Below are 16781 nucleotides of genomic sequence, written 5' to 3'. Positions count from 1 at the left end.
AGCCATAAGTGTGACATCTATATCATACCTTACTCAGAGACATAGGAAAACAGAAAGCCAAAAGATGGAAAGAGCCAGGGCTTGAGAGGACCATGGTAAAACAGTCTTCTGGACATGAAAGGACCATTGCATTCACAAAACTCTAGCAGCTCATGTTGCTTTTACAAGAGCTGTACAAGATCAAACCAGTCAACATGAAACATGGTTTTAGCCCCACCCCTATCTGAGGAGCTCTTGGTGGTAATGGCTGCTAGGAAAGAATTAATTTTCTTAACAGGTATAGTTCTAATAGTTTAACTGTGCTTCTCTGGATGCCTCCACACCTCTTTTATATGAACAATCCAAATTGGACTGAGTGGAATATTAAAAACAAAGACACAAAGTTGGAAAGGGCTAGGAGGTAGAGGTAGACTCAGGAGGAGTTAGAGGGGCATAAAGGAAGAATAAGATTACAATATACATATTCATATATGAAAGGTTCTAATATTTAATAAAATATTAAAAGTTAGTCTCACATAATGCTCTGTAGAAAATAACAGTAATAATTTAGAGTGAAGTTGAATATTTTGCTCCCTTCTCTTCAATATTCACAATGCATATTAGTTTACTTTAAAACTATGACTTAGTCTTATAATAGAAAACAAATCCTGACTTCCCTGAGAAATGTGTCTACTCATTGATGTCTCTCACATCTTATATATTTATGTTTCTTAAAGAGCTTTTTACCACCTGTCTTTGTTACTTTTAAATCATTGAAATAAAACATCATGACCAAAGTAACTTTTTTTAAAAAAAATATGTATTTGATATGGGATTCAGATTTCTGGATGGGTAGAGTGCATAGCCATCATGGGAGGGACCATGGCAACAGGTAAGCAGATATGGAGCTGAAACAGGATCTGGGAGCTTGTAACTCCATGTTTAAGTGCAAAGCAGAACTAACTAGGAAGGGCATGGGCTTTTGAAACCTCAAATTCTACCCCCAGTGACATGCCTTCTCCAACAACCCTACACCTCCTAATTCTTCCCAAAGAGTTCCACCAACTCCAGATCTAGCATTTAACTGTGAGTCTGTGGGGGCATTATTATTCAAAACACCACATCATCTACTGTCTATTTTAAGTTCCATGGCTGTTTTCCTAGTAAAATATATACTCCATGAAGACCAAGCCCTTGTTTGTATTATTTGCTGTTGTATTCCCAAATTCTCACACAATGACTAGGCATATAATAATGGTCCAAATAGGGATAAAAAAATGAGTAAAACTGGTTTGTTTTTCTTAATTTTTCATTTCCAAATGATTGACAAAGTGATGCTTTTTACCACGTGTTTTTGACCCGATGGAATTTCGTCATTCTCCTATTTCCTGACACTGTTGTTCTTGATGTTTTCCTAAACATCCATTCCTGTTTGCTGCCTTTTGAGTCTTGAACTACTGTCTTTGTTTGTGTCTTATAGGCAAAGACTGCCACCTAAAAATGTTTACTACTACCGCTGCCCAGACCACAGGAAGAATTATGTGATGTCCTTTGCATTCTGTTTTGACCGAGAAGATGATATTTACCAGTTTGCTTACTGCTACCCATATACATATACTCGCTTCCAGCATTACCTCGACAGCCTCCAAAAAAGAAACATGGATTATTTCTTCCGGGAGCAGCTTGGACAGAGTGTGGTAAGGCCAGCATCATGCTTGGGGTCCCCCTTTTGAAACATTGAAATGGCAACTTGCAATGGAGTTTTGTAGAATACAAATTATGAAAAATTGTGTTCTATCAAACTATATGTAGACTATATGCTCTCACAAATTTTAAAATTGTAAATAGATAGAAATGAGCTTTAAATAATTATTATGCTTAGCAATAATCATGTAATAATTATTTTGGGTGTTGTTTTGAACTTGCGATTCTTTGCTTCTACGGCTCCAGGCAGTAAGAGAATAAGGTTTGAGACAGATGGTTGTCATTATGAAGAGAACTAAAACTACTCTCTTTAAAGAGTTTTGGAGAATCACATTGTCACTGAAGAGAAAAGATGTCTTCTAGGTGCTACAAAGGTCATGGAAGCATCTCATGATGGCAACCTTTCTAATTTGTTTCTTAGTGAAACCAAGCACCTGGAGTGCTGACTGGATGTGCTTGCTGTCTTTGCCCTCACTCACTTCCTGGTTAATGTTTATTCTTTGACTTTAGTTTCCTGGTATAGAGATCTTAATCTTCCATTGCATATTGATCTTTAGCCATTGCTATGAAAACATATTCAAACTAGGTGGTTTAAGCCAAAATTATCGTCTTGTAATTTTGGAGGCTAAAAGTCCAAGGTAGGTTTCACTGGGCTAAGGTGGTGGTATCCGCAGATCTGTGTTCTAGTCAAGGCTCCAGAGACTACACTGGTGTGCCCTTTCATCACCAAGAAGCTCCTTGGTTTGCGCTTCCTTTCCATTTTGAAGCCAGCAACAGCTGGCTAAGTCACACTGATTCTCATTCACCTGTCTCTTCTTCCACTTGTAAGGGTATTAATGATTGAAGAGAGCTCATCAAAGTAATCCTTCTCAATGTCTTGAGATGCTTAACTTAATCTTACCTGTATTCTACCATTGCCATGCAAAACAACAGATTCCCAACTTCTGTGCATTAGGATGTGGGCATCTCATTATTTTCTCTTTTTGTCTTTCCCTCATTTTTTGTCCAACAAAAAAAGAACTGGAAGTTTTTCTGTTCATTAAATACACTGGATTCCCTCATTTTGTTGATCTGTAAAACAGGAACAAGCAAATAATAATTTGCTTTTATGGTTCATTCTGTAATTCTGTATTGTGCCCTAAAGCAGAGATACTGAAAGTCACCAAAGATTCCAAGTAAATACACTAATGTATTAGTGGTCTTGAAGATAATGCTAGGGCTCCTGGCATGCCAGGGTAGTGAAATGGACTTTTTAGTGCCGTTGGGTTCTACCTGTAAGTCCCACTTCTTAATATATTTCTTAAAAGAGAGAGAAATATAGACAGTGCATGTGTCACAAATGCTTGAGAGCCAAGTTTTATCATTATGATATTCTTATACTCTGAGCTCTCTATCCTTTAAGTTATTTTGCTAAGTATCTTCCCTTTACCCAACATCCTTCCCATCTGGTGGGTTCCATTTTTATCTATGACCTGTGTTTTGAACTAAAAATTGGGGCACACGTTATATCAATAAGCATGCTAATAGGAAGCAAATGGTAAGGTAGGCCCACATTAAGTTATTTCAAGGAAGAGTATTTAGAAGCTCAATTCAGTATATATGGAAATCATGAGATGCAGTGAAATTTTCTAGGGCCAATAACAGTTCAAAGGGTGGGAAGGTAGGAAATGATTTTCTGAATCAAACCAAAGGGTCATTTAGTGGTCCATGTGGGGAAGGAAAGTGATGTTACATAAGACATACTGTTAACCTGAGAAGCCATCTCGGGAGACAAGCTGAGAGAATAAATATAGTAATGGATTTTTTAGTTTTAAGAATATGTTCTGAGAAATGCCATCATAGGTAATTTTTTATTTTTTATTAGATTTTTTTTTAAAAAAATATCAATCCAAATTCCCACTCCCTCCCCTCCTCCTATTCCCTCCACACTCCCTCTCACCCCACCCCATATAATCCTAAGAGAGAGTGCTTTGTGGAATGTCCAAGGCCCTCCCTACTACATCTAGGCTAAGCAAGGTATATATCCAAAGATAATAGGATCCCAAAAAGCCAGTACATGCAGTAAAGATAAATCCCAGTGCCACTGCTAGTGGCACCTCAGTCTGCCCCAGCCATGCAACTGTCAACCACATCCAAAGGGACTAGATTGGTCCTACACTTGTTCCTTCCCAGTCCAGCTGGAGTTGGTTAGCTCCCATTAACTCAGGTAAACTGTTTCAGTGGCTGTACCCATCATGGTCTTGACCTCTTTGCTCATATTCTCATTCTTTCCATTCTTCAACTGGACCTTGGGAGCTCAGTCCAGTGCTCCACTGTGGGTCTTTACAGAGCAAGTCAGTATTGGGACCCCTCTCTTAGGGTCTCAGCAGGGGTTATCCTTGTGGATTCCTGGGAATTTCTCTAGAGCTAGGTTTCTTCTAACCCTATAATGGCTCCTTCAATCAAGATATCTCTTTCTTTGCTCTCATCTCTGTTCTTCCTCCATCTCAACTATCCATTCCCTCAAGTTCTCCTCAACCTTCCCCTTCTCCCCATCTCTTTCCCTTCTATCCTCCCTTCTCCCCCACCTCCATACTCCCAATTTTGTCAGGCAATCTTGTCTGTTTTCAATTTCCGTGTGGTTCTATATATGTTTTTCTTTTAGTTCACCTTATTATTTAGCTTCTCTAGGATCATGAACTGTACTCTCAATGTCCTTTGTTTATAGCTAGTATCCACTTATGAGTGAGTATATAGGATATTCTTTTGGGGGGTCTGGGTTACCTTACTCAGGATAGTGTTTTCAAATTCCATCAGTTTGTATGCAAAATTCAAGGTGTCATTGTTTTTTATCGCTGAGTAGTACTCTAATGTGTAAATGTGACACATTTTCTTTATCCATTCTTCGGTTGAGGGGCATCAAGGTTGTTTCCAGGTTCTGGCTGTTATGAATAATGCTGCTATGAACATAGTTGAACAAAAGCTTTTGTAGTATGATTAAGCATCTTTTGGGTATGTGCTGAAGAGTGGTATTGCTGGATCCTGAGGTAGGTTGATTCCCAGTTTTCTGAGAAACCACCATACTGATTTCCAAAATGGTTGTACAAGTTTGCATTCCCACCAGCAATGGATGAGTGTTTCCCTTACTCCACATTCTCCCTAGCATAAGCTAGCATTAGTGGTTTGGTCTTAGCCATTCTGACAGGTGTAAGATGGTATCTCAAGGTTGCATTTCCCTAATAGTTAAGGATGTTGAACAGTTCCTTAAGTATCTTTTGACCATTTGAGATTCTTCTTTTAAAGACTTCAATACAAATCTGACCACACTGAACCTGATTGAAGAGAAAGTGGGAAGTGGTCTTCAGTGCATGGACACAGGGAACCACTTCCTTAATGTAAGCCCAGTAGCACAGACACTGAGAGCAACAATAAATAAATGGGACCTCCTGAAATTGAGAAGCTTCTGTAAAGCAAAGGACACAGTCAATAAGACAAAAAGGTAGCCTACTGAATGGGAAAAGATCTTCACCAACCCCACATCATACAAAGGACTGATTTCCAAAATATATAAAGAACTAAAGAAATTAGACATTAAAATTCTAAATAACCCAATTAAAAAATAGGGTACTGAACTAAACATAGGTGATTTTGTGAGAGCTCATACACATACGCACTAAAACTAGGTGACAAAATCTTTTGGGATCACCAATGACTGTGTGTCTACCATTAATCAAAATTTTGTACATAGCATGACTATATGTAGTCTTCTTTCCCTACTTCTGTCTGGAATTCTACTAAGGCTTCCTATTGGACAACCCAACTATAACATAAGAGAGCCCATTGATGTACTTCATACTGATCGTCTTCCCAGGGACCAAACAAGGGTAAAGAAGGGTAGAGAATGAATATAGAGTAATAGGAACATATTAGGCATGTATTATGCTATCTATGATATATCACTAGAGCCTGGAATTATTTGAAATGGGAATATTATAGGAAGTCTAAGACAAATGCTTACTAGATATAAGAACTGGTAAATAATTTAAGAAAAATAAACTTTCCTAATATATGTACATTTAAGAAGAGAATGTTTTTATTTCTTGCATTTGTCCAACAAAATCCCCTCATATATTTATGTCAGAGAGAAGATAGGTAGACATTTGCTGACTATTGAGTGAATTATTATATTAATGAAAGAATGAGTTAAGATACATGTTTAAGGTTATCATGAAGAACTGTAAGTGGCAAACTATTGATAAGAAGGACAATAAGAGAAGTTTCTAATAATAGATATCTAAAATAATAGCAAAATGACATCTTAAATGAGATAGAAGTCAATATCTTTTTTCTCTCTTATTATTTTTATGCAATATTTTTGACAATCTATTTGGATCATTAGAAGTCTACTTCTTTTCTATGTATGTCTGGATGTTAGCAGTCTACAGCAGATGCTGTATCTCCCCTGAGAGTCTCAGGGGTCACATTCTTTCAGCTTTCTGTCCCTGTCATCCATGGGAAGTAACCTTCAGCCTCATTATCTGATATGTAATTCCTCATTGAGTCTCTGTTCTAGACATAAGAATAAAGGGTGTGGGCGAAAGAAAAAACTAGCTATGTGGCATGTCATTCAATAGAACTCCTACCCACATTTAAGTAAAATATAGATGACCATGTGTTGTCTAAAAATTGGTGGTCATATAGTTATGAAGGATAGTTGATATTGAGGGACAGCTAAGTTTTTCTGCCACAGGAAGTCTCAGTTCTGCTTTCACCTCTAACATCATAGTGCTTGTATGTTATGTCCCTTTTCTTAAGGTGATTTTTTTTCATTCAAGTAAAGTGAAAAACATGACTTGAAAAAGTGAATGTGTTTTAGATGTGATAAGAGCCATGGTTGGGATATATGACAAGGTTGTACAAACCTCAGTATGTTTCCAGAAATAAATGTATTCTATACCAGAGAAAATATGCCCAAGTACATTTTAAAGCATATAATTAGAGATATGAATTATTTAAAGAGGTAGTGTTCAAGTAAACAGCATGCAAAAGATGAGCTTTAGCCTGCATATTGAGAGATGGCTAACATTGCTGAATACAAACTTGAGAATAAGGTAACCCAGAAAACAGAGGGCCAGAGTCATTGCATGATGATATTTAGTTAGATGTCTGGCTTGATTGTGTTTAGGAGCTCCTGGAAGAAGAGTAAGACAGACAGGAAGAATGGAGTCAACTTCTTGGAAAACATTCACTGTCAAGTTGGCCATATTCTGCTTTCAGATGTTAGATCTTTTTCTTTATATGGACAATCCTATTTATTTCTCATAGTAGCTTATGGAGTAGGAAATTTTTTCCCAGGGATTGGATAAGGCTAACAAGGTAAGTTCTTTTGCTAAGTTCACATGTATGAGGACCAAGACTTAAAGTAAGTCTTTAATTCTAATACTCTTTGCTGGTGCTCTGATAGGCCCATTGAGACTCATAGTTAGAAAATAAATCTAATGAATTTTCATGCTCTACCTGAGCCAGATGAAACAGGTTGGGAAACTCTCTGGATCAATTCAGTCTCTTTATGTTGAGTCTTAAAGCAGATGCTCAAGGTTTGGGGCTTGGCAGGTAGGGCAACTCTTGGTTTGGATTATAGGGTATTTGATATGGCTCATATTTAAGGCAACACCATAATTAGTTAATCCTTATTCCAATTTGGAGGGAGGATAATTACAAATGGGAAGGCTAAATATGCCAACATGAAGTCTGAGACCACAGACAAGAAGAGATATTTGCATTTTAGTGCCAAAAGTATTCCTCGTAGTAGCCATAGCTGTCACCAGGCCTGCATAGGCATGACAAATGACATTTTACTTTGTTACTCAGCAGTAGTTCCTGGTAATTCAACCAAGAAAAATGCCATTGAACATAAAGACATCCTGGGAAAGTTCTTTTTGTGACTATCTTAGTCATATATTTATTCATATATAATTTACATATAAAACCTACCCACTGTAAAAGTACAATCATAGAATTTTGAGCGAATTTGCAGAGTTGGATAAATATTACACTACATTTTTGGAATATTTCTTTGCCTCAGAAAGATTCCTTGATAGTTTCCACTCTTAGCTATAGTAGAAACTATGAATTCTTTATTCCTGAATATTCCATATAATTGTATTACATACTAATATCTTTGTGTTTTGAATATTTATCTTAACATTGCATACATGTTGAAGCACATGTTAGTAATTCCACAATTTTAGTGTGGAATTGTATTCATTGAAATATAGTATCATTTCTTGTGTTGCATTTTTCAGCTATCTGTGTTTAGAAACACTTCACTCTTAGGCTGTTATAAGTTATTCTGATACACACATTTCGTACCTGTACTGAGTGCACATGCAATTACATTTTTCCTTAGGTAATATTTTATTTTTTTCCTGTTGCTGTGAAACATACACTGTGAAAAATTTACTGACAAAAAGCAACTTAAGGGAGAAAGGGCTCATTTTGGTTCCTAGTTCAAGGTAGAGTTATCATGGTGGGGATGCCAAAACTGAAGTATGAGTTGACCATACCACTTCGAGGATCAGAAAACAGACTGGTATGGATACAGGACAAGTTTGCTTTCTTTGTTTATACTGGTATACAGTTTGTACAGGATCACAGGCAGGGAATGATGCCACCTTCAGTGAAGAAGTGTTTCCACCTGTGTGAACTTAATCAGCCTAATCCCCCAACAGACATGGCCGAGAGGCCAATCTCAGGTGACTATAGATCTCATCAAGTTGACCACTACAATTGATTAACCGTCACAGGTAGATGAATAAAAATGAGATTACTGATTACAAAGTCAGTTTATGGTCAAATTCAAAAGTGGAAAACCATATAGCTGCATAATTTCATGTTCTTACAAGTAACACAGGTGAGTATAGAGACTTCGCAGCACTCGAAACTATATATTATTCTAACCATTTTAGTCTTTGTATTTGGTCATATTTCAATGTGCTTTTAAAATGTACTACCCTAATAACTAAGTTATTTCCTTTTGCCATTAATAACCTTTATAAAATAAATGTCATTTAAAAATAATTTTATTTTTATTAAAAACGTTATAAAAAACGTTATTTGGTGAAATATGAATTTGAATTTTTTGCCCATTTTTAAAATCTACATTATTGTATATAATTAAGCATTGAGACCTCTTCATATATTCATGAAGTCCTTGACTTCATGTATGTTTGACAAATATTTCCCCCAAACTATTCTTGTCTTTTATTTTTAGCCATATATGTTAATGAATACATTTTAAAATTTGAAGTCCAATTTATTATTTTTTCTTTCTGTATTATATCCAAGAACTTTTTTCTTCTGAATGCCACAAAGATAGTGCCTGTGTTTTTCTACCCAGAATTTTGTAGTTACAGCTTGAATTTTAGTTTAGCGTCCATTTTGAAATAATTTTGTGCTCATTTGATTACACAAGCATAATCTGATCATTAAGCTTTACCCATTAATTGTTATAGTGCTATTTTCTGATGCCTTTGATCATTCATTTATTTTAAAATATTGTTTCCCCAGAGCAATTTTGGGTCACAGCACACTGGGAAGGATGTAGGAAGAGATTGCCACACACTCCCTATTCTCACATGCACAGCCTTCCCCTGTAATCAATATCCCCATCTCCTACCAATGGGTACATTTCTTATAATTGATAAGCCTTTGGTAATCCTACCTTAGTCCTTCATTATCATCAGGCACAAATCATTTATAACAGAGTTCTCTGTTATTATTACATGTGTGAAAGTGAAGAAAAACTTAACGACATGCACCCATTAATTTAATTTCTAAAAGCTAGCTTGCCTGTCCTAAAAATGTCCTTAGTGCTTCACCTGTTCACCCCTACCTCATTCACCCCTGGTACCCCACCTAATTTTGTATTGTGTCCATAGTTTCTCATTGTCTGGAATGGAACTTTCAGAATCTGTTCCACAGATTTCTTTCACTATATCCTCTTTATATGTTCTTGGCTTGATAGCTTATTTTCAATATTCCGTTTTCTAGATAGAATACCGTTTTACGTGGCTGCTGAAGGAAATAATAGCGATTTCCAAGGGTTGACAGTGTAAACAGGAGGATCCCATCCATTCTTGTTAGGTTTTGTCAACTTGACACAGTAGAATCATCTGAGAAGGCCCCATCAGACTGACCTTAAACAAGCTGTGAAGCATTCCCTTGAGTGATGTTTTATATGGAAGCGCCCATCCAACTGTGGACTGAGATATCCCTGAGAAGGTGGTCCTGGGGTATATGAAGCCAGCCAGGGGAGCCAGCCCATATGCACTGTTCCTTTATGGCCTGTTTTAGTTTCTGTCTCCAAGTTATTACCTTGAGTTCCTTCCCTGACTTCCTTCAGTGAAAGACTGTTACCCAAAAGAGTACGGTAAAATAAACCCTTACCTCCCTACGTTGCTTTTGGTCAATTTTTTATCACAACAACAGAAAGCAAACCAAGCCAGCCAGTTTACAACTACTCTAAATGGGCATCATTGCTGATATGGAATGTCTTTTTTTATATGGTTATTTCTTTCAGTATATCTGCCTTGGTGAGCAGCTATTGAAATTTTTGGCTAATTGTTTTTGTTTCTTTGCTTTTTAAGACAGACTCTACCACTATAGTCGAGGTTGTCCTAAAATTCTTTACATAGCCCAATGCTAGTTGCCCTAGGATTTTCAATCATGTTGCCTCAGCTCCTAAGTAATGAGTTACAGGTGAGAACCTTCATGCCCAGTTTGTTCAGTTTTGAACAGGCATGGAACTCACCAAGTTGCACATAACTGGATAATGTAAAAACAGAATGAAGTGCTTGCTGGGTCTCCTGTCCTTCTGGCTCCAGGACCTTAAGAGTATCCACAGTAATTATGGTTGCTCTAATAGTTGTTGTCCCTGCTCATTAGGGTCATGGTCTTGGATTCTGTAGTCGAAGTTCTTTCCTGGTTTTGTGGGTTTGCCAAGCTTTTAACCAGAATATCTCAACCTTCTATTCTTGTCCTGGGGTGGCCTATAGGCTTTCTCTGTTCTGAAAATAAGATCAAGGATAGCTAAGAAGACCCTTCCTCCTATGGCTACAGATCTCCAGTCTTCCTAGATTTTCCAGCCCAATGCAATAATACTTTTGATATGACTCATAGATCAATAATGTGGTTTAAAGGATCAAGGTTTACTTGTATTATAGTAAGGTTTTAGTACTTATTATACTTGCAGTGTATTTTACCCTGTATCCTTAGACAAATTCATAAGCATAGTTTGATCATAGTTTCTCATTTATATTACAGAATCATTTGTGATCATTGGAAAAATTAAATGAATAATTAACAAAGAGCCTAACACAGTGCTAGTACTCCATGAATAAAGAATGGAATGATGACATATACATTACAAGTGTATATTTCTCAGAATTATATTTTCAATATGTATTCAAAAAATTCCCATTTAGACTTGCTTATCTTTTGAGAGAAGTAAACTACAGTGGTAGGAATTGAAAACAAAGGCAGAGATTGAGAAAGGCATCCTACATTTTAATAAGGCATGAGCACCAACTTTCCTATTTTTTCACTAGCTGATGGCAGTTCTTGATTTGAGTCCTCTCATTAACCAAAGAGGACCAAATAGACAGCAATTTATATCTCTCTCATAAGGAAAAACTGCTGTATTCAGATTTCTTGTTTGCCTTTGCAAATAAATATCCTTCCAGAAACTGGAACATATGCCTCCTTACCCCTTTTATCTCAGTTCAGATTAATTTATTAAATGCTATCTCTTTCTAAATTATTAACTCAATCCTCCTATGTCATTGCATTTCCCAGCTTATTTACCATAGCATGACATTAAAACATAATTGTATTGTTAACAAGAGAATAGAGGCTTCCAATATCTTTCATACATTAAAGTGGTTAATAACAAAATGTTAATATGCACCACAACCATTGAATCAGCCTACTGATTTTCATTTAGCAATATTCATACATATTTAAAAGTTTCCTTTGTCTAAGTAGGTCAGAAGACGATTACCCAGTCTTGATATTGTTTGTCCAAACTGCCATTCTGTAAAAGGGTGACAGGGAGACAGAAGGCTGAGAGTTTTCAGCACTTCCTTCAATTCATGATCCCTATACAACAGATAGCAGAAGTCATTAAGTTTAGACTCAGAAAAAAACAACCTGAAAGATGGGTCTTTTAGCAGCAACTTTCTTTTCTAGTTGAAAAAGCCGAGAACTAAAGGCATAAAGTGTGTGAGCCCAGTGGTTGATGATTGGGCCTCTCCTGCTCTACAATTAAACAAAGAGACACATTTTAGTCACACCATAAACCCTCTTCTTTTATATTACTGTGAGGAAATATCATAGTCTAGGTGACTCATAAAATACAGAAATTCATTTCTTGTCATTATAAAGAATGAAAATCTGAGACTACGTTTCCAGCATGACTGAGTTCCGTTAAAACCCTTCTTCAAGATTACAAACTGTTGCCAGGTGGTGGTGACGTACACCTTTAATCCCAGCACTTGGGAGGCAGAGGCAGGCGGATCTCTGTGAGTTTGAGGCCAGTCTAGTCTACAAGAGCTAGTCCTAGAACAGGCTCCAAAGCTACAGAGAAACCCTATCTCGAAAAAACAAGCAACAACAGAAGAAAGGATTATAAACTGCTTATTTTTTTCTTTTTAAATCCAGTCCAGGTTAACCACCTTGTTTAAACTCAGGTCTTCTAAGAACTAGAGCCAGAATTTGTACCCAGTCTGTCTGATGTTAATTCTTTCTGTGCCACCGGAGTACCTTCTGAACTATCTGTGAGTTGTTGCGGGAAATTCAGAGGATCATGGAAACTTTTGCTGTTGTGGGGAGTTTTATCATAATGAGGCAGCAGGGTGGGGTAATGTTGCCACTAGGGCGCTATTTAGTTTCTTCTCTGTCCTGCTTCAGGACCTCGCCTGCATTCTTCTCTCTATGTTCATAACCTTATTATATTGGACATCTTGTTATTAGCCTAGTCAAAACGTCTGATTAGGACTTTTTAATCTATTTTTTACACCTTTGCTTCACAAAACAAGACTTTAGGCCATCTTCTATTTCAGAATCTTCTCTTGCTCCCTATAGCTGCATAACTGGCTAATAAAGTAACTGATGAAGATGCAATTAAAGGCGTGACAGTTCTCCTTGTTATGGTCCTTGTTATGGGCTCCTGTTACTCCTTAGTTGTCTCTCCATAGGTGAAGCTTATCTGTTTGCCCTTTTCTCTGACCCATGCTTAGGTCTAAGACATCGTCTCTTCTAGGAAACCACTTCTGTGAGGAATTGAATGTGGTGAGAAGAATGATGGGTGTGTTTTATTAACCATGCTCTCCTCCAATATGGAAGCTATACTTTTGCTTCTGCTAGCACTATGCTACCCAGGGACAATCTGTTTTCCTGGTCATTCTCCCCTGCCCCAAGCATATATAGTCAGGCTTAGACAGATGCTTAGATATGCTGAGAGTGCTACCAGAGTGGCTCCTACATGGAACTGCAGACAGTGGCTGGTGTGGGATGGGATCTGTTGCACACCTAAGACTGATGAACCTGTAAAAACATGTCTGTTTTATTCGAAGACTCAAAACGCCATACCCATTACAAAGGTGTTTTTATTAGTGTAATTAGTAATTACAAGGATGACAACAGCAGACATAATCATATCAATAGCTATACACCTCCCAGTTTGGCGGTTTTAGAGTCAGGTTGATCAACACTTGAATCCCGCCTGTACTATTACCATAGTATACAGAATCATTCGTTGTCAAACTTAGCAAATTACTTCACACTGCTTCATTTGCTTCTTCATCTGAGTTTATAGAAATACACTTTACCTTCCAGAACATGTTCCAGAGTAATATGAATCAAAAGTAGCACCATGTGAGCACATGTGTAAATCATATATGTCACTAGCTAAGCTGATGATACATGTTATCTGATATAACTGTCACAACAGCTTTTGAGGTCGATCCTGTCCCTCCATCTATCTTAAAGATTTGGAAACAGAAGTACAGACAGATTAAACAACTTATCTAAAACGTACATAGCTAATTAGTGACAATGGTTATATTTTGGATCCAAACTTAAACAATTTCTCTCAAAACATGTGATTATAAAAATAAAATGTAAAAATTAATTCCTTTATTTCCTGCTAAACAATATGTTCTCAATTGGTATCTACAACTTAACAATATATTTTACTTATAAATATTTGTATCAATGCAAAGTATTGGCTTTGTGTTGCCTTTTGCTTTATCACTTAAAAAGAAATGCCTTTAAAAAGCTGTTTCTCAGAAAAGACCAGGAGAGTTAGTGTTTACCTGGTTAACTTGATCAAGGTTGACAATGGGATTTGACAATCTTGGCTCCATTGATTTATTTTAGGGTACTTAAATTATTCACCCAAAATGTCTATACCTATTATATTGACCAAATAAATAAATGACAAAAACCAGTTTCCCACTTTTGCTGGCTGTGAGCCAGCCTGGCCATGGAAGACAGGCAGCTTGCCTTGAAGTGGGGACTCCTCATACAGATGTCCATGAGCAGAGGATTAAAGAAGTAGGGAGGTCTCATTGTCCCAAGATGCTTGAAAGCTGAAGCCCATGGAGATCTCTTTAGAAAAGAATTCTCCCCCACATGGCATAAAATCATCCCCTTATCTCACAGCATCCAAATGAGCAGTTCTCCTGGCTGCACAGACATTCCTTCTACCACTGAGGACTGACAGTTTCCATAGCAGCCTGACCCAGTAGGATCAGCTTGTGCTTCCCAGTTTTCTTTTATTGAGCCAGAGATGGAGTCATTATTGACAGGCTGTAACTTTTTAAATTAAAATATAATTATATTGTTTCCCTCATTCTCTTCCTCCCTCCAGGCCTTCTTATGTTCTGCCAAATTAATGGCCTCTTTTGCTTGATATATATATATATATATATATATATATATATATATTCATATGTACACACAGACACACATACCCATGAATATATAAATAGAACTTTCTAGGTCCATTTACTGTTTCGTGTGTGTGTGTGTGTGTGTGTGTGTGTTTGTGTGTGCATGCATTATTTTAGAGCTGACCACTTGGTATTGGATAACCATTTAAAAGGCTCGTCCTTGGGTAAATCTAATTCTCCTGCTCTCTGCATTCTTAATTGGCCTAATGATGGGACCTCCATGAAACTTCCCCCTCTGTGTTAGCATGTCGATTGATATTTTCCATGTTCATATCTTGTACAGGCTGCCATATTGTTGGGATATCATAAACGAAGCTTCTCTGTCATTTCTATGAGACACAGCACCACAAAAGATTTTCTGATCTTCTGGCTCTTAAAAGCTTTGTGCCCACCCTTCCATGAAGCTCACTGAGTCTTAATTGCAGAAGTTGTATAGTAGATATATCAAATGGGGTTAGGGACCTCATTGTCAGTTATTCTTTGAATTTTAACAAGCTGTGGTTATATATAATCAACCCTATCTGTTGCAAAGAGAAGTTTCTTTGATGAAGGCTGAGAGTTACATGCACCTATGGGTATATGAATAAGTATTTAGAGTACAGTTAGGGACTATGCTGGTTTTATAATGTGGCAGTATAAAGGTTCATCTCTAAGGGCCATGATCCCACTAACTTCATGGAGTTCACTAAGTTCCCAGTATGAGGCATTGTTTTAGTTGACATTTCTATTGCTGTGTAGAGACACCATGACAATTGCAACTATTATAAAGAAAAAAACATTTGATTTAGGTGATGTTCAGAGGTTTAGTCCATTATCATGGCAGGAAGCAAAGCAGCATGCAAGCAGACATTGTTCTGGAGAAGAAGCTGAGAGTTCCTATATCTTAGCCTGCAAACAATAGAAAGTGGTCTGGCTCAAACATGTATGAGACCTCAAAGCCTGCCTTCACAGTAGCAGGCTTCCTCCGACAAAACCACACCTACTCCAACTCCTAATAGTGATGCTCTTTTGGGGGCTATTTTCTTTCAAACCACCATATGCATAATTTCTCTCCTGTTGAGTGGATTGTATGTGAAACAAAATAGTTGTTGGTTACTGCCAAAATACAAGTGCCACTATTACACTGTTAGATAATTCTTTCTATGCTGATTATTGATAGTTTATAGGCATATTGGCAAGGTTTTAAAGGTGCATGAGTAAGAATCTCAGAGAGAGAGAGAGAGGAACAGAGGCAGAGAGAGATAAGGGGAGAGAGAAGAGACAGAAAGATACAGATTAAGAGAGACAGACAGAGAAAACAAAATAAAAGAAATTGCCTAAGGATTAATTTGTTTTGATTTGTGCTTTTATATTGTGGTAAAATTGTTAGTGCAGGGTGAAAATAAGGGAATAACAAATTCAATTTTATTTTATATGCCATATACTTTAGTTGCTTTGTAAAGGATGGATTCTAGGATACAGAACATTGTTAAGGAGTTAACAATTATTTCAATAGTAAAATAAATGTTAGAAGAGTTGAAAATTTAAGAAATACATAAGAGTTAAAATTCATGGAACCTGTGTTAATTCAATGTGGCTAAAGACAAGAGACAATGAAACATTATTTCTAATTTCTGTCTTCTCTCAGCTGGTGAATGGGAAAGTCATCAAAGTGGGGAAAAGTGGGTTTGTAAAGGATGTATTTAATTCAGCTAGAAACATTTTAGTATCTAGAAATGTTGGAGAAGTATATGGTCATTCCTAAAGGAGTTCAGTTACATCAGAAATAATTTCTAAGCAACTGGTACTAGTGAAAATCATTTGAGTAGCAAAATATTGCTTCTCTTTCCTTCTATCATATCTAAGTTTCCATCCATCATTCAAATCTGGGCCTAAAATCACTTGTTAAGGTCTAGAAGAGAAGGAACCTCCTCCTTAATGCAAACAAAGATACTATGGTAAGGAATAATCTAGAGTTTTCATTGGGTGTGCATACTAGCCCAAAACAAGAAGATTCCAGTTACATAAGGGTGCTAAGACTGTGTCTCTTCTCCCTGCTTTGTCAGGATGGGCTCAGAAACTAAGCACATTATTATTTAAAGTATATGTGACAATATCTCCAGAATT

General features: G+C 36.9%; 1 protein-coding gene across 1 annotated transcript in view; it reads left to right on the top strand.

The window, feature by feature from the left end:
• Nucleotides 1-16781, top strand: part of Agbl4 (AGBL carboxypeptidase 4) — a 1010368-nt gene that overhangs the window by 523264 nt on the left and 470323 nt on the right. The window contains exon 5 of the mRNA XM_038334417.1: nucleotides 1460-1676. Within this exon, the coding sequence (XP_038190345.1) occupies nucleotides 1460-1676 (217 nt within the window). The remainder of the gene's footprint in view (nucleotides 1-1459; nucleotides 1677-16781) is intronic.

The sequence above is a fragment of the Arvicola amphibius genome, chromosome 6, assembly GCF_903992535.2.
Source record: "Arvicola amphibius chromosome 6, mArvAmp1.2, whole genome shotgun sequence".
In the NCBI taxonomy this organism is placed as follows: domain Eukaryota; kingdom Metazoa; phylum Chordata; class Mammalia; order Rodentia; family Cricetidae; genus Arvicola; species Arvicola amphibius.
This window is presented reverse-complemented; position numbering and strand designations above follow the sequence as displayed.